The following is a 19477-nucleotide window of genomic DNA, read 5'->3' on the forward strand; positions in this document are numbered from 1 at the left end:
TGAGACGATTATGCACCGATTATCATCATATGATTATGGGCCGATTCTTTGGGCAAAATAATCGTGTGCTGAAGGTTAGGCGCTTCCGATTATTTTGTCCATTATTGCGATTCTGTGGGTGGGTGAGTTCTCCTCACCCACAGAATCGCATTGTTATTGTTGACGATAATGGACAAAAGAATCGGGAGCGCCTAACCTTCAGCACACGATTATTTTGCCCAAAGAATCGCCCCATAATCGTATGATGATAATCGGTGCATAATCGTCTCAAGAATCGTGCGCTGGATTCGATTATTCACCGATTCTCTGCGTAATCGATTATTTCGGCCCGATTTTTTCCCTGAATCGATTATGCTTGAATTTTATCATATGATACGATTAATCGATTACGGAAAGTTTTTCCCCATCACTACAGAAGACTAAGGAGATGAGTATTCATCAATATGTTGCCATAATAAACGATTATCGCAGGAAAATCAAGAAATGTGGTATGGAAATTGATGATGATATGCTAGCTAATGTATATCTAAACGGCCTTCCATCTGACTGGAAGTTTTTTGTCCAGAGTTATCGGAAAGGGAAATTAGTCTCAAGAGAAGTATTGGGTGACATGCTTGTGGAAGAGCAGAAGATGCTATGCATGTCAAGAGAAAAGAAAGAGCTCAAATCTGAAGATAATAGCGATGCACATCAAGTTTACAAGGTCACAAAGGAATCAGAGTTTTCTGAGCATGGAGTGAACAGATTTAAAGGGAAAGGAAAGAACAAAGGTAAAGATGGAAGAAAAAGCCATCCTCCCATCTGTTATGTATGTGGAACAGAGGGACATCTATCTTTCCAGTGCCCCGATAAGAAACAAAATTCTATAGAGAAGAATCAGAATTTTGAATCTGTGAAGAAGGGGCGAGCTTCTGTCATCACAAGAGGATATAAAGCATTGTGTACTCACCAAGAGAAAAGTATAGGAGGTGGGGGATTATGGATACTGGACGGTGGAGCATCAGACCACATGACCAATAGGAAAGATTTATTCATAAATCTTCATCCTATTACTGGTCAAGTTGTTGTGGGTGATGGATATGCTTTTGAAGTCAGAGGAATTGGCACCATAAAATTGGAGATCTCCACTGAATGTGGTGGATTTACTGTAGACTTCTCAGATGTACTGTACATCCCTGATTTGAAAGATAATTTGCTTCCACAAGGAGTATTGGACAAGAAGGGAATGAAGTTCTCATGTTATCAAGGGGTGAACGAGATATCAGATGAAGGAGAAGTTTTCTTAAAGGCATTTCTCGTAAATAATTTATATTACATCACTACAGTAGGAGGAGTCAGCATTGAAGATGTCAAGATTATTTCTGAGACAAAGAAAGCATCCATAGTATCTACCATAATATGGCATGATAGACTGGGGCATCTAAATGAAGATGATATGAAGAGAATTCCTTTGGATAAAAAATGTGGAATTAACCATTTTGATTGTGACACTTGTAATGCTGGGAAAATGAAAAGGTTAAAATTTCCTAACATAGGTGGAGAAGATACATGCAAGGTCTTGGATAGAATCCATTCTGATGTAGCAGGTCCATTTACACCCAAGACTTTCAATGGAGCTAAGTACTTTGTCACATTTATTGATGATTTTACAAGGTATTCTATGGTCTACTTATTGAAAAAGAAGTCAGAAGTATTTGAAAATTTCAAGAAATTTCAACGTAGAGTGCAGTGCCTGCACGATAGGAAAATTAAGGAATTCCAGAGTGACAATGGTGGAGAATACACAGATAAAAAATTCTCAGTACACCTGGAAGAATGTGGAATCTTACATCGTTTCTCAGTGGCATATACTTCAAAGCAAAATGGGGTATCTGAGAGGTACAACGAAACTATTCTGAATACAACGAGATGTTTACTGATAAAATCTGGTCTTCATAAAAGATTTTGGGGAGAAGCTCTCATGACTGCTGTACATCTCAGAAATTTGTCTCCTACTTCTGCACGAAATAGCAATATTCCAATGAGTTTGTGGAAAGGACGGGAACTAAAAGAGATAGATTATAACTATCTAAGAGTTTTTGGATGCCAGGCATGGGCATGGCAGCCAAGAGAGACAAGAGATGGAAAATTGAGTCCCAGAGGAGAAGAAAGCATCATGTTAGGATATGAAGAAGGCATCAAAGGATATCGACTTTGGAGTCTGAAAAAGAAGAAAGTAATAATCAGCAGAGATGTCAGGTTCAACGAATCAAAATTTCCTTTCAAGATGAGCCGAGATGATATCAAGATTCCCGATCTAGACAGCGATGGCGAACCTGATCTAGGAGAAGACATTGTGGAACAAGGCTATGTTTTCACAGGCGATAGAAAAGCTGAGGAGACTAAATCAAACCAAATTTCATCACACCCGGTGGTGATCCCAGGTCTGACTCCAGTGGTCCCAGATTCAGTTTCAGGGGGAGCAGTGCCTGAGATACCAGAGGAGGCAGCGCCTCGTGTTGCAGTTTTGGAGTATTATGTCGAAGGAAGCTGTCTACAAGAAGAACAATCTTACACTTTGGCTTTTAGACTTTATTTCACTTTGGGTCTCACAGACATGAGTAACGAAAGACTGCGACCTCTCTCAACTCGTCAACCGCCCGAACAGCACTCCGCCCGGACGTAACACTCGGCAGCGCGCAGGCTGCCCACATGACTCACAGCGCGCAGGCTGCCAACATAACACTACTCACAGCGCGCAGGCTGCCAACATAACACTACTCTCCCCTCTTAGTTGACAAATAATAAAACAATAGCAAAATGACAATCGACATGATAACTGTCAACCTGACAAAAGATACAATAAAACAAATGACAAGATTGGTTTATATTTTAACAGACTGACTAGATAAGAAATGACTTAACACCGAATACTTAACAAAAGACATTACTACAATAATAATGGGCATATCCCAGATTCAAGCTAATACAAATTTAAGCAAAGTTCGAGTCGGAATACCTATTCGGTTTCCTTATGACTCGTCCAGACCTCCGCAATTCGTTTTGTGTCTCCTTATAATCATTCACCTCACATTGCTCACTCTCACCACTACTAGTTTGCAAATTGCGAACTTTAGCCGCCAGAGAATTGCGTAGCTGGGCATTATCATAAAATTCTCTGAGCTGATTTACATGTACTTTAACCACAACATCATTGGACAATTTTACTATATAAACAAAATTGCTAACCTTCTCTATAACCTTTCCCAATTCGAATTTGACACCAAATTCTTGCTTTTTATTAGGGTTAACCCATACTACTTGGCCTACCTCAAATATTTTGAATGATTTCCTGTGTTCTGTGACCTTTTCATCAATTAAACCACTCTTAAATGTAACTTTTTTTTTGAGACCCGACAAAGGAACATTTGGCTCATATGTTAACAACATCGACATCGGTGATTTTCCCGTCGCCGAGGACGGTGTAGACCTATAAGCAAATAGACAGTCAAGTAACAGTTCTTCAGTGATAACATTTTCGTTTCTGTGTCTCTTTTGTAAATGAAATTTTGATAACAAATTTTTGAAGGTCTGGACACTACGCTCAGCCAGCCCATTTGATTGAGGAGAATATGGAGGAGTGAAAATCAGTTTAATCCCCTTATTGTAGCAAAAATTCTTCATGTAATGAGAACTGAATGGCGGTCCATTATCACATACAATAGTCTTTGGAAAGGAAAATCTTGAAAAAACTTCAGCCAACTTGGACAATACCGCATTGAAATCACACCTATACCTCAAAATAAAGCATTCGATCCATTTCGAATATGCATCACACACTATCAAATATTTATTTCCACAAAAATCAAATAGATCCAAATGAACCCTTTCCCAAGGAAAATGAGCCAATGGCCACGATTGACGGTACTTGTTATTTGTTCTATTCCTTGTTGACTGACAAATGTCACAGGATGCTATTTTATTATAAATATCATTATCTAATCCAGGCCACCACACATATGAACGTGCCAATAATTTGGATCGTACAACACCCGCATGATGAAAATGCATTATCTCTAATACTTTCTGTCTTAAACTCTTAGGCACAATAATTCGGTCACCAAAAAATAAACAATTGTTACTTACAGATAAGGCGCACTTAACGCCCTTTCGTGCTCCTTAAGCCTTTGGGAGATTGAACGCTTGCTCTGTCCCACGTAGCTTCTGCCGCAGCAGCAGGGAACCTCATACACTCCCATAGATTGAAGGGGAGGATGGCTATCCTTCGGTGAAGGTAGGATATTCTGAATCTTCTTCACGGTGCAGAAGCGAGTCTTAATGTTGCCTTTATGGAGGATTCTGGCGATTCTATCGGTGACCCCGGAGATGTATGGAATTTTAGCGTATGTAAGTGGCTTCTTCCCCTTGTGGCCGTCATCTTGAGAAGGGTGTTTTTCTTTCATTGCTCTTTTAATGAAAGAGACACTATAACCATTGCCTTTCAGTGCCCACATAAGGTGTTGCATTTCATCACTGATATGCTCAGCATCACACACGATTTTGGCTCGGTGGGTTAGCGTTTTAATGACGCAGGCCTTTTGTTGTGGGTGGTGATGCGATGATGAATTCAGATACCTGTCTGTGTGGGTCTTCTTTCTGTACACTGAATGGCCTAGGCTTCCATCCATTTTTCTTTTAACCAGTACATCTAAGAAGGGAAGACAACCTCCTTCTTCGTTAAAATTACATCAGTGGGACGCATCAGCTGTTGCTGAACATTTTGCCTCCAGCCCTGGGCATAGAATAATGTTTGACGCTACACGGGTGTTAGCGAAGACGGAAGAATACCATCCGCGTCTTATACGTGAATCCATCGAGATTGCGAAAAGACCTAATAACTTTAATAGGGAGGATGGGTATAACCTCAGCCGTATATGGAGAGGGTTCCTAGCACAATATAATGGCCAACGGCTATCGGCTAAAATTCAAATCCGGCACAACAATGGGTAGCGGAAAAAAAACATATATAAGCTCGGGACGAGTATAAATTCCTTCCATTCTCTTGATAACGCTCCCAGTAGGAGGAGTGAAACGTCGAGTTAAAATGTTTTCTACACAGCAATACCCGAAAACCAACAGCAACATAGATAAAAGAAGCTGTGAAAGTCTTCAGACGAAAATGCCATTTTTTATCAACAGAAAAAAGTATCTATGTACTTTTTTGTAGTCAAGGGTTTGTTGTGTTACTTTGTTGTGACTCTTTAAAAATGGTTGAAGAATAAAACTTGAAGTAGATAGTGGATCCTGTTTTTTTCTCCGGACTAACTGTCGAAGCTTTTATAGTGGCACGAAGATTTCGTCCACTGTCCACTGTCGTCCACGAAACAATATTTTTTATCATATTTATCCTTCAGTATATTTTTCCTTGTACATATTGCGGCAATAGGATTTTTTTACATTCCCCCGTGTGTTATTGGCTGTATTTTGAAGTACTTATTCAGTATTATGAGCTGACCTCAACCAAATAGCGACATGGAAGTATCAGAGCATGCATTATAGAATTATCGAAAATAAGAGATCAAAGAGTTATATTTCACCGGTTTCATACGACTACTCGCACTTCATCGAAAGAATTGACTCTCCAAGCGAAAACTTTTGAAAAATGCATTTGAAAATGCCCATTTTCACATTGACCCTTATAGCTAAGCTTGGCCAAATATAGGGAAAATTTTGATTGCAGCTAAATTACCCACACGGGGTTTCAAAATGATTGTCAGAGTACTTGGAAGTATTAACACGCACGGACCAATTTGACATGTGACCGTAGCGCACGTACGCAGATCCAGCTCCAAACGAACTAAAAAACAAAAACATTACGTAAAGCACGCCGTAATGGTGAAGTCAGGGTTGCATGCATGCATCAAACAGATGGATAAATACTGCCATAAATTAAAAGTTTCATTTAATAATATTCTAGACTCGGAGGCTGCGCGCTATGCTTAGACTGCTTGAGCAATTAAGAATTGATATCCGTCAAATCGTCACAAAGAACATCATATTGGAACTCAACTATATTCTTAAGTCCGACAGAAATGATAAATTAAAGGAGACATTTTGCGGAACGGATAGGTATGGGGATTCGTTTTTCCCTGAGCAATAAATGACTTTAATGAATGTTGGGCGGAATATTATCAGAGCATTTCCTTTTTTCTAACTGCTGGTGTCCTAACACCACCCACCACACGCCTAATGAGGCGACTTGCGGGGTAATGAGTATAAGTATGTAGGTGAGTTTACGCCGCGAATAGCGCTAGAGGATGGCAGAGTCCTCTGGATTGTTGATAATACACTACAAAGTAGCCCTGAGAGCAGTAATAGTAGTTTTGGAAATAATTAACCCTGTTTCAGACATAAATATGAGAGTTTCATATCTAGAAAAACGTCCTGTGAAAAGAATCAAAACTTAACTGAAGCGCGAATATTTGTTATTTTTCACGATTTAAAATTTACAAATTGATAGTAAAGTGTTACTAGTACCTCAAAACTGAATATATTATAATTTATAATTACCGAAAATGCGACAGGAATCGCGTATTTATGAAAAAACTGGCATTATATCACTTTCCCCCATTAGACTCTATAGAGACGGAAGAACTAAAATGGCGGACGTCTCAATTCCCATAGTGGAAGTCACGGTCTTAGAATATGAGAAGGTCTGGACACTCTCCGTTCAGGCATGGTCATTTAATGAAGCCGTTTCCCGTTGAGGCCGGTAGGGGCGCCACCTATCCTGAAGGGCAAATTTCCTACGTATCTGTATACGATATTTCAGTAATTATGAACTAATTTATGGAAAAAATGAATATAAACACATCGACAGTGGTTACTAGTTAACAAGTTCATATGCACTTAACATCTTATAACGAAAAATACCTAGAAATCGTTCTCATACGTGAGTATTAATCAAATGGAAGGCGTTGGATTTCAGCTTCGTCTGCTTCCATACCTTTGTAAAATCAGTTACAGCCATAACGAAAGATTGTCAGCAGTTAAAACCTTATGTAGTGAGGAAAGGTATTTTTAAGGAAATAATTATTTATAGCTATCTTGTGGTAAACGTTAATATAAGTTGTCATAGAAGCTACGTACGCACCATTGCCTCTGAGCCCATCGGCATATGTTTCCACGGCCTTATAAGAATATAGATCTTATTCCTTGCTTTCAAACACTATTAACAAATATAATATCAGAAACTCAAACGGCTTCTTACCAAGGCCGAAGTGAAATACTTCTTATGAAGTGACGTATGTTAATGTTTTTAATCTCCTGAGTCTCGATCAAGTGATAATAATAATGGCAGGGCACAGCAAACCTAAAAAAATGATTCTATCCTACGGACGTTGTGCGGGTATAGAATAGGCATATTTAATCGTTGAACAGGGTGAATAATTTCCGGAAGTACCATTATTACCGTTAAAGGCTATTTTATAACGATGCTTGCCTGCTCACCAAAGGAATAATTTGAGATTTAAGGAAGTAAAATACCATATGAAAGATAAAAACGAAAGAGATTTTGCAAATAATTTCCGAATAAACTTCCACGAAAACAGTGCAATGGATATAATCCGAGGGATTTGCGGATGTCTGATCACTTTCAGGTGCTGGTAAATCTGAAATATTATCCCTCGCCCAAAAATAAGATGAGTAGTACGACAGAAACCACAAGCTAATACTGCTAATACGCGGTAAATGTACTTTTCATGAGAGTTGCACGCACCATCGATAACAGCTGCATTAAAAGAAATCATCGAAAGAGGTATTAAGAATGAAAACGATTCACATTTTTCCAACTTATATAAAGTACACACACATCAAATCTACATTTCCAGAATGATTACACAATGCTACTGAAACTGAGATTATTTATACAATTAATGCAAGGTAATGTCATGAAAAATAAATTTTAAGTACTCACAATTTAGCATTTCTATTAATTCTTTCTATTACTAATTTCTATTTCTAATTACTAATCATTCTAAGAGATTCAATTAAGTAGGAGAGAATGATGAATAGTTGATGAAAGCCGTCGCACATCTTGCATTGTCTCAGTGTTACTTCATTCCTCCACTGTGAATGACATTGACCACTGGAACAGCAGAACCTGTAATTTAAAATATGTATAAATTTTGGAGCTTTAGCACACCAAAAAAAGGAATCGTACAGCTATTTCATCGCTTCTCAGGGTCCTTGGGGACACTAAAAAGCGAAATCCCCGAAGTCTTGTGGCCATAACCAGTGGTGCAACGCGGTACCACACACGTCCACGGCATTTTCCTTTTTTCAGTAAATCCGCGAAATATATCCACGAAATATTAATGTAGAACAATAAGGAAATAATGCAGAAGACTAACATTCGAAAATAAATGAAAACTAAATCTTAATTAATTTCAAAAATGACTATTTCCACTCACCTGTAGTATGCGCTCAACAATACGGAAATTAACTTACCCGCTAATAGGGTTGTTCAAGCCTATCAGAACGGTCTAAAAAAGCGAATGTATATCACTTCTGATGTAATTTAATTTTGATTGGGATGAATGACAGATGCGTTGAAAAAGTAATGATGGAGTTATTAGCAATCAAAATTCGAACAATTTTAAACGCCGCCAAAAACGGTCGGCCATCTTGAAATAGAGGTGATGACGAAACAAGCCTGTACGGCTGGCCTGTACCCTCGATCGCTCGATGCCAAGCTGGGCACTCTGCATGCCGACTGGACATTTGCCAAGGTTATTCCTTATTTTGAAATGGCCTATGTTGTGCATGAAGCTTCCGGATGGATCAAGGCGACATAAAATCCATTCTTCAAGTTAGGCAGGCAACGTATGTAGTGTAATTGTTGACAGGAATTGAAAGTTTTGTATAGCTGCATTTGCAAGGAAACTACCTACGTGCAGTGAACTTTCATTTTGCCGCTAGTGCAAGTGAACAAAATTTGTGCCCTTAATGTACCCCTGAGTGAATTGATTGCATATAGACGATGAAGTAAAGAGTGAAGCGACAAGTGAAGTGAGTTGTGAATGTAACATCTTCGACGAAACTATTTATTTCTTCCATGCTGGTTCAATCAACCCTATACATTTCGATCTAAGGTATCTAACTATTGCGAAGGATATGTTTCATATTTGAGCTAGTTGTACTTAGAGGATACATCGAACGTATATTAATTTTCATTCGTTTGTTCGCCTCTAAGTTCTGTTTGATTTTATTACCTATTGCCAATTCATTTGGAGCATTCGTCAGTGTTTACATTTCACGAATTTCGTTGCGCTGTTGTTTGTTTTGGTCATATTTTGGTTACGGTAATAGTGAAAGTGAAATTCGGAGTTTTTTGATGTTACAATAACTGGTTTAGCTAGTTTATTAATTTGTTTCAGCCTATTCATTTCATTGTCTTCGTAATGTCAATGTAAAATAACGTAAACTGATTCTAAGTCGTTAGTGATGAGTGGTAAGTGAGGTAAGGAGAATCCTTACGAACTTCAAGGAGTGCAAATTCTTTTGTGTGTGCAGAGTGATTGGAAAACCGATTGTCATGTTTTATTAGTGTTACATAATGGTGTTTTATATTTATTGTGAGCCAAGTTTTTTATTGAATCAGTTGATTTGGAATATACTGATTATACGTAACAAAAAGACAGCTCGTGAAATGTGTGCGTTGTAGTGCTATTTGTGATATGATGAGCAATAAATATGTACAAGTAAGGGTAATTTTGCTTATTATTGCTCTTATTAAAGGATAAAATTGGATTTTCTTTAAACACTGATCTGGCGGCAGACGCTGGAGATCTTTAAAAAAAAGTGGAATAACCCTGCTGAGCCACTTCAAACACTGCAGTAGGGCATCTACAGGCTTGTGACGTCACCCACCAATTCAAGATGGAAGTAGGGCTTTTTGGCGTAACGTAAAATTTGTCACTGTTTAAAGCCTTCTCTAAACATGTACAATGAAGAAAATAGCATAATATTATTGTCATTGCTCCTTCTGAAGCACGATCTTTCGATTTCTTAAATAAAAAAAATATGGTGAACAACCCTATTCTTGCCCTCCAGAATACGTGGCGCCGCCCCGGCAAACGTTGAGGAAACGACTTCAATAAAAGACCATGGGTTCCCAATGGAGTGGGATAGGAAGTGTCATGGGGCTGGTGGAAGTGTATGGAACGACTCGACCCTATGAGGGAGTAGTGTAGAGAACTGCCATCCAGAGGACTCTGGAGGATGGAACAAAACAGAGTCCTCTATATTGCCATATAATAACTATGAGAGAGTAGTGTTGAGAGAGCAATCTAGAGGACTCTGGAACAAAAAACGGATCTCTTCATTCTTCAAACTCTATCACAGTCGACAATTTTTTAAAAATTGGTGGAAAAGACAGACCATCGATGGATAGCATCCAAAATAACAAGCGCCTGGGAACATGCAACACGTGCAATAGTTATGCCTGTAAAGAACATATACCCATCAGGATAATATGAGACGTGGTAAAGGAATAACTCCCAAAAATCAATCGACCGGTCGAATTTTGTCCTTTTTACGGCATATTACTCGTTTCAAAACAGAGCTATCATACTGAAGATTTCAGGATTGTATAGAGAGAACCCAATTCAAAATTAAGGTAACCTTAAGTATAAAAAAAGTTACCTACGAGAAAATACTACGCTAAAATTTTCACGTTTACCATACAGGTATACATAGACTACAGTCTTCTGTACACACTATATAATTTCCAAGTTATTAAATTATAATATATTATCAAATTATATTTTCAACCACATGATATTATCAATAGTATATTCAACTATAAAAATATTCTAAATAGAATTAGATATGTTCAATGAATTCTAGTCGTACCAACAAATGTTTCTTAATCAATATCAATCATGATTACAATAATTACCTGCTAAAGATATATCAGCTACATGCTAAAAAAATCCTTCTTTCGATTTATTTGTAATGGCTACAGTCGCATGATGCAGAATAAGCAGGAGATGGGCTGGAGGTCGCCTTCATTTTTCAAGCATTTATTTTGCATCCACAAACTTCTGCGCGCTATCAAACATTCATTTTATCGCTTTTACTATGCAGAATAATCTAAATTAGTTTCCTTGCAAAGGAAGATGTAGGTGAAAGTGCACGGCTATTTTCCCAACTGATTACATTTCACTTTCGGTAATTTACGTTGTCATTTTGACGTAAAAAAATAAATTTCGATTGCTACGCGTTTTATAACATTGACTTTTTTACAGAATTGATTATCTATTCTATTACCAGTTGATGGAACTCCACTAGAAGTAAAAGCTGATATGATTTAGAATTCTAAAATTGGAGGTTTATTTTACTGCACTCTGGAAATGCGCCGGCAGTCTCGAGTGCGCTCACTTTCAGACTTGGCTTGCGCCGACTAGCGTATTCCCAGGCATCCATGAATCCCCCTTTATCTTGTGTAAGTTATAAGGGTGAGAGGCTTTATAGCAGATTTATCAGCTGAAAATGGCGTGTATTAATTCAGACGTGGCTACGTCATTGGAAAAAAGATCGGATAAGGAGCATACGCTACAGTTCACCTGGCAGAATACATCGATGGATCACAAAGACGTGAAAAAACTAAATTGGCGTGCAAAATCATCGACTAGGAGAGGGCCCCAAATGACTTCCTCGAGAAGTTTTTCCCCAGAGAACTTCAAATAATCACAAAAATCATGATTGGAAAGCGTGTGAAAACATTATTTCTTTTTCGGCATGGATAAAGATACTTTGAAACCCTATATAAATATAGTGATGGAGATGCAAGCAAACATAGAAAAACGTACGGAGAGAAATATTTCAATTAGGAAAAAAATGAAGATTTATAAATCCTTAATAAAGATAAGGAGACGATCATTAAGCGACTTTTATGTGAATAACTAACTACTGATTCTCAAATTAAATGGAAAATACACAAAGACGAGGATGCATCGATCACAGATATTTTTATGCTTAAGTATTTCACATTTTTGTGCTAAAATTAACAGCCTTCAACTCGTAAAAAAAAGTAACCAATACGTACCAGCTTCAAATGTCGAAAGGTGTCAACGATTATCTGGGCCAGTTTTCGAATCTTTAATTCGCCCAGGCGCACCAGAGTGAAGGCTATAAAGTGCTAACAACTCACACAATACCCACCAGTTGATAAATGGGAATACATAAACATATCCTCAAGCTCATTCAACTGTGTGATTAAAAAATGTGGTAAAATTAAAATAAAAAGTTAACTAGTTTTAAAACAGTAATGTCAGAATAAAAATACTTAAAATAATGTCAAATAACCCTATGTGGACTATCGAAATAATGAAAATAAATTAAATTACTCATTACATGGGATAAGTTAGGGCTGTGCCCAAGGAATGTCATCCGCAATGAACGAAATTCCGGGTATGTTACCAAAACTCAGTTGCTAGGCAATTTTTATTTAAGGCCGAAATCATTAGTTGTGTACATACTGAAATGAAGAAAAACATCATCAAAATTTAAAGTGAAAACCCACATGACGAGTCATTAAAACATGTAAGTGCCCTTTTATTGCTTAGTTGAGCTTGCACGCTTAAGGTTATCGGAATTACAGACTTCTATTATTAAATGTATCAATATGTAATGCGGAACACTGGCGTCATCGCGCTATTTATTCAATAAACCGTGAAATGTAGTAGTATCTATAATTAATATAAAATTAAATCTCTCGAGCTCGGCAACGAATATGCATGACACTGGATAGGGCTATTAAACTTATCGATTTCATCCCTTGTTGTTACAGGCAATCTCTATCACTTCCTTATTTTACTTCTGACTACTAAAATGCTATGACCGCCAAAAAAGTAAACAAATAAACTTGCATATGCCTTAATATGCCAGGGACAGCCCTCGTGACAAGGAATTCCGAAATCGAAGCTTTACAACAACGTGGCTACGTCATTGGAAAAAAGATCGGACAAGGAGCATACGCTACAGTTCACCTGGCAGAATACATCGATGGATCACAAAGACGTGAAAAAACTAAATTGGCGTGCAAAATCATCGACAAGGAGAGGGCCCCAAATGACTTCCTCGAGAAGTTTTTCCCCAGAGAACTTCAAATAATCACAAAAATAGTGCATCCGAATCTAATTCAAGTACATAGTATCCTGCAACGAGGACCACGAGTCTTCATTTTTATGCGACACGCTGAGAACGGAGACTTGCTCGATTTCGTGAAAGGGAATGGACCCGTTCCCGAAGCCCAGGCTCGAATATGGTTCCGACAAATGACAGAAGGACTGCAATATCTTCACCGGCAGAACATTGCGCATCGCGACCTCAAATGCGAGAATGTGCTGCTCTCCCAGCGATACAACGTCAAGCTCGCCGATTTTGGGTTTGCGCGGTTCTGCACCGACAAAGACAACCGGAGGGTACTGAGTCACACTTACTGCGGATCGGCAGCCTACGCCGCACCGGAAGTCGTCAGCGGCATTCCTTACAATCCGAAACTCGCTGATGTGTGGTCACTGGGGATCATCCTCTACATCATGCTCAACGCTTCGATGCCATTCGACGACAGCAACCTGCACCTTCTGCTCAAAGACCAAACAACAAGGAATTGGGACTTTCGCACCAAAATGCGGGGCGTCATCTCCTCATTCGCCAAAACCTTGGTGCGGCAAATCCTAGAGCCTGATATTACCCTTCGTCCAAACTTGGAAATGATCCTGAGCGACTCGTGGCTGAACCGCGAAGTCGGCGAAGACAACGTGCAGTGCAACGATCACAGGATATCCAAGACGCCTTTCATCATAGAAGATCACCAACGAACCAGCACCCAGGAAAGGAAAGCCTCCGCCAGTTACGAGAAAAGAACGGAAGCCCACAGTTGATTATGTTCACTAATTTCGCTTAATGCATCTCAACTAGATTCAAAATTAAACTCGTAAAAACAGGTACATCTGAGAAATCTCTTTTTCCATGTTACTTCAACTTCGGCTGTTTTAAATGTTTAATGCACGACATCATAGTTGATATTTCAGCAGTTGGCATGATGCCATATTCCGATAAGGCAAGTGTCTCCTGGTGCATATAAAGAAGAAATACTAAGCTTGATCAAGAATATTAAAGACAACATATCTCAATTTACAGACCAAATATGCTCATTATTTTAGGCATTAGTTGGTGGATTTGTGGTAACTTTTCCAGTCCATTTGAATTCTTTAGCCAAAAATTTCCCATCCCACATTTTCCATTTCCAAGTTGTTACCATTATTTTATGTGTTATCTCTGCAAGACCTTTTGCAAAACCGCTGGATATTTTAAGGCAGGTAGGCCTGGGAGGGCGTAACCAACAGATTTCATAATTTACGCCTCAGGGAAGCAAGGGTGGAAAAAAAACCAGCATCAGCATTATCCTGCTCCTAATGAAAGGCACCATAGGGATCATGCTCAACATCCCATTCATCATGCAGAGATCTGTTATCAAGGAGCTTTCAAGCAAGGACTAGGGAGCCTGAAAAATCTCAGCCACCAATCGCAGTTGCACCCATACCCATGTAACAAGAGGACAACACTGCAACCCAATCTGCAATCTATTGATGCATAATTAATATATTGAGGGGTACACACAGGAAGGTTGATAGTGCAAAGTGTACCACTGTAATTTAGCTGGGGATAGTGGGAGGGGTAACAGAATGAGAGTTCTAGGCTGGGAGCGAATACCATTGACTGTTGAAAAGGCAAGGGAGGATGGGTTGGGCAGCTTGGGATGTGGGCAACCATTGTCATTACATTGTAGGAACTATTCTGTGCTCAATAGAAGGGAATGGCATGGGGAAAGAAATTTTTTAGGAAGGGTATTATCAGAGGCGCCAACTACATGGAGCTTGAGGAGGCCCGAGCCCCCTCAAAAATTCATTATGGGCGTGAGGAAAAATTGTGTTAGGCTTGTCGATTTTCCCCAGAGTGTCAAGATGCTGAGATTTGAGTGATCAGGGTTCTAATGTTGATCATATGACTCCTCTAAAATGCTTTAAAATACCTAAAACTCACAACTTATAAAATTTCCCGGGGCAAGATCCCCGGTTTGGGCCCCCCAAATATTTTTTGTAAGTCAGTATCCCTGGATAGTATTTAACACTCAGCCGATTTTTTTCTTCCAAATTTCCAACTTCTCCAAACAATCCAAGCTGAATCCCTTCACTTTCAAGAGCATTAACACTGATAATTGCAACAACATTGATCCAATATTCACTCAAACAAAGTACATCAACATACAATAGTGGATCAAGTTTGTTAGCAAGATAGAATTGTTTATTTTCCTGAGGTATTGTAAATTGAGATGAATGATAGTCACTCCTTATTTACAGATCATTCCTGAACCATTAGATATTAGTTTGGTTTCCTTTGTGGACACTTTCAAACCAAAATTCATATAAAGTAGACTTTGGCCACTCTTCATTTAGCTCTTAATTATATACAGGTATTACACTTAGTACTATTGATGTTCCTAAAAATTTTCATAATGCATGAAAGTTGTACATCAGGTAGTATAATTTACACTTTGTACGCCATATGCTGATTTTTCTTAGGGCTGTTCATGGTCCTTATATACTGGTTGCTAATCTCCCGACATATTCAGGCTCGGGAGTGTTGCCTGAGATTCCGCTTCCACCATATTTCCATATTTCCCCTAGTGACAGCGCACTGTGCCCATAGTTGTGTTTGAGGGGAGGCATGTGAGGGGTTTGAGGGGTGGAAGCAGAATCTCAGGCAACAATCCAGAGCCGGAGATTAGTAACCAGTATATTAGGGCCATGGGGCTGTTTCACATCCATGAGCAACAAAACAGTTGTAAGACAGTAATTGAAAACCGAAGGAATTTCTATCTTTCTATTTCTCAATTACTTCATGAATATATTGTGGTAAATGGTGTTACTTGCTTTTCCCATGCTTATAAAGAGGTGACTTAAGAGTTTTGGCAAGTTCTTTAGTAGAAGTAAAGCAGGAAGATTGTTTGAACAAATAGAGAGTTTGAATTTCTTGAGTCTCAGTCGTGTTACAGCAAAAATGGTATTAGTAAGCAAGGGATACTTGTAGTGCATATTGCCTATGCTCCCCTAGGAGCTGCCCTGAAAGTAATTTCCCCGCCCACTTTTCATGAGTTGGTGACGTCAGTAGAGTTCTGGTTCATTTTCTCACTCAGGTAGAATCTTTCATTGAGGGAAAAAAATCACTCAAGAGTCTTGAACAACAATTATTCAAGCAGAGCCCATGCCCAAGGTCAAGGAGTAGGTAGCTGAGAAAAGGTGGCATGGTAGGCATGTGTTGATGACATCCACCCAAGGAAATAGCTGCCAAAAATAAGTGAAGAAGTATGAGATGGATTGAAAAATGCATGTCTGCTTATTTTTCAAACTCTATCACAATCGAATATAAAATGAAATTGGTGAACAAGCCTAAGTCACTGCTTATCAGCATAATCCTATATTGAAAGATTCTCCATCACATAAGGCTTCAATATCTCCAGCAGTTTTAGTCATCTGCCACAAGCTGTATGTTTACAACATACCTACTACTACATAATTAAAATCCCTCATTCCACAGAAAATGACAATTACTTACTCTCTTACAAAAGATTTAATCAGTTCAATAAATTTCATGTCCCTTTATTTTGCATGGGATATTTTCTGCAATTTCTATTTTATTGAAAGGCATTGCTGACACCTATCACTGAAGTGCTAATGCTTCTTCAAAGAGTAGTCACGTATTCTCAACAACAAAAGACATCTAGGTAAAAGTAAAGGATTAAATAGCTCAAGTTCAGAACCCCTTTCAAAATAGCTTAACTCGATATAACTTGACTATACTTATGAATCAGACCACATAAGGCTATTCTTCATCAAGTAATGCTACCTATTTAAATTTGCAGTGAAAGAGCAGATGCTCTTCTTTTCGTTTCCATATACTATAGATACCTACTATTCGTCTATAGATACATCAAGTTCATTAATGTTATTTTGAAAAAGCCATATGAGATGGGAGAGAATAAATGCAACATAATATCATCTTCTTAACCCACACACAATCTCGTTAGAAGATGCATATGGACATGCTATGATTATGAAACAAGAGAATAGATCATTAGAAGAGATGTTCTGGAGAGGAAAGATCTTACTTACCTGGGGTACATTAAAATTTTTTAAATTACCTCTTTGTTTCTCTAAAATCAGCTACATTCACTGCAACTTTATAAATTGTCAATTCAATACGTCAAGAACGAAATCCTTAATCACAAGGAATTCAGCAACCACGAAGAAACTCACTATTAAGTAGTCCTGAGCTAAGTAAAAATAATACGCCACTTTCACAGAATGCGTCATAAAATTTTCACAACAAAAAATACAGCTGAAAGTACGTCTGACTTGCGCGAGGAAAACTTTCACACATGTTTCAAATGTAATTACTCGTATAAATCAAGCAATTTAATCGCTAATTCCAGTATTCGGATAGCATATTAGACTTTATTCATTCAAATTCGTGCCCCACTTATAATCCAGCTGATTTTGGGCTACTTAAAAACCCGCCGAACATCGTTTGCATTACGCTGCTCACTTTTAGTGACGTCATTCCCTTTGTTTACCCCTTAAATTGAGAGTGGGTGACAAAGGGGAAAACATGGAGAATACATTATATTAATCATGGGGGAAAACATGCGTCTGATTGGATGACAACGATTAATGAAATAGTTTTGGTTTTGAATGTGAATTTAAGTTACCATAGTGATCCTCCTATCAGTTAAAGGTGGCTTACGGCTGCGGCAGCGGACGAAATGTCTTGTAATACTTGTACAAAAAAGTTCGGACTCCTGGTGAAGGAAGTAAGTTTTACTGTCGTATACTTATGTTCCCCTGTAAGGAATAATAACAGTACAGTTTTCATTGACTCAACCTTGAATCATTTTTCTTGCACCTCGCAGTTGGGCTGCCCGGAGTGTGGATTTTCGTACTGTAAAAAATGCTTAAAATACGAAGCGAAGGATCCCAACAAAGAAGATGGGACTCGATACGTATGCTCAAAATGCCATTTAAAGCATGTTCAAATGGAACCTCCTTTAGAACCTATGGATGAGTTCGCGAGAAAATTTCGAAAGTAAGTAGGTGGATTAAATCTATGCGTGTGTCAAGAGTACTAACTATTCGACTGACATCTTGTATAAGAATCGGCAGTTCCTCCTGTTTATGCTTACTCCAGGTATAAAAACCTTCCATAAACCTGAACCATGAAGAGTACCTACCCGCAGATGACGCATGAATGTGACAAAACTAGCTGTACGACTCAGCATAAATTGGTCATATATTAATTTCTTGTGTCTTTCATTTTACACCATTATGTTCCACAAAATCTCTCCTCTAACGTTTTCATTCGAATGACCTACTTCCCAATTCATCTGGAACTCTTCCCAGTTAATCAGAGGTTCCTCTAATGCTCCTCTACTATCTCTCGGAATTTCTGAAATGGATACAAACACAATGGCACATAAAAACAGGCTAAAATGTTTCTTCATTGTAAGAGTTTGGTACTCTTTACGTAATGTTGTTACCAGTTTCATTTTCAAATTATAGGTAATAATATTCTTACGGTCACCAATGAAGAGCAAAAATTAAATGCTATATTTTGCTTGTCACAAAATGAAGTAGAGCCAAGTCTCTAGTTTTTTGCATTTTCCTTCATTCCTTCACCAGTTAAAGAATTTTTAATTCAAGAACATGTACCATTTGCATGGATATCCGTGCTAAATTACTATTTAGCACTTTCCGAACTGTGGGTCTTATGCATGCCATGGCCCAGTCAACTGAGATTTTGTGGGTACTTGAGCCAGTCAGAATGTACTAAATATTACTACATACCAATGATGCAAGGAATTGAGAGATGATTGGTACAGGCTACTTAAGAAACATAACAGTAGATTTTCTTTGACAAACCAGATTAATAACATACTACCAGCACCCAAGGACTGTATCCCTATATGGCGAGAAGGTGTCCACAAAATCGTATGTTGATGTGAAATACCAGTGTCTACAATGGAAATGAAGGCAGGAAAGAGTGGGCCATCATTCCATACATTGCTTGAACCATATAAATGACTGCAAGAGCTTTGAAGAAACACAGTGTCACCACGAGATTCAACTGTGTCACGAGAATTGGTGACATTTACCTTCAGCCAAAGACAAGATTCACCAGGACAGATATGAAGGAGTCAAGGTGCCCAGCTCATGCAAGAAGTCATATATTGGTGATACTTGCTGTTCATTGAAAGTTCACATGCAGGAACACCTGAGAGCTACAAAGAATAAACAGTTTCAACTATCTGCCATTTTGGAGCATGCCTAGACCCCGGGGCATTGCCTAGACCCTGGGGACATGAAGTGAAATTTAG

General features: G+C 38.5%; 2 protein-coding genes across 2 annotated transcripts in view; both read left to right on the forward strand.

The window, feature by feature from the left end:
• The first annotated feature begins 12475 nt into the window (after nt 1-12475).
• LOC124167712 (testis-specific serine/threonine-protein kinase 3) lies at nt 12476-14193 on the forward strand. The gene is made up of 2 exons (XM_046545718.1): nt 12476-12585; nt 12833-14193. The coding sequence occupies exon 2, from the start codon at nt 12924-12926 to the stop codon at nt 13926-13928; it is 1005 nt and encodes a 334-aa protein (XP_046401674.1). The 5' UTR covers nt 12476-12585; nt 12833-12923; the 3' UTR covers nt 13929-14193.
• A 3489-nt stretch (nt 14194-17682) lies between these two features.
• LOC124167711 (abscission/NoCut checkpoint regulator) overlaps nt 17683-19477 on the forward strand; it is a 28258-nt gene continuing 26463 nt past the window's right edge. The window contains exons 1-2 of the mRNA XM_046545716.1: nt 17683-17917; nt 18017-18189. Of these exons, the coding sequence (XP_046401672.1) occupies nt 17870-17917; nt 18017-18189 (221 nt within the window). The 5' untranslated portion in view covers nt 17683-17869. The remainder of the gene's footprint in view (nt 17918-18016; nt 18190-19477) is intronic.

The sequence above is a fragment of the Ischnura elegans genome, chromosome 11 (assembly GCF_921293095.1).
Source record: "Ischnura elegans chromosome 11, ioIscEleg1.1, whole genome shotgun sequence".
Taxonomy (NCBI): domain Eukaryota; kingdom Metazoa; phylum Arthropoda; class Insecta; order Odonata; family Coenagrionidae; genus Ischnura; species Ischnura elegans.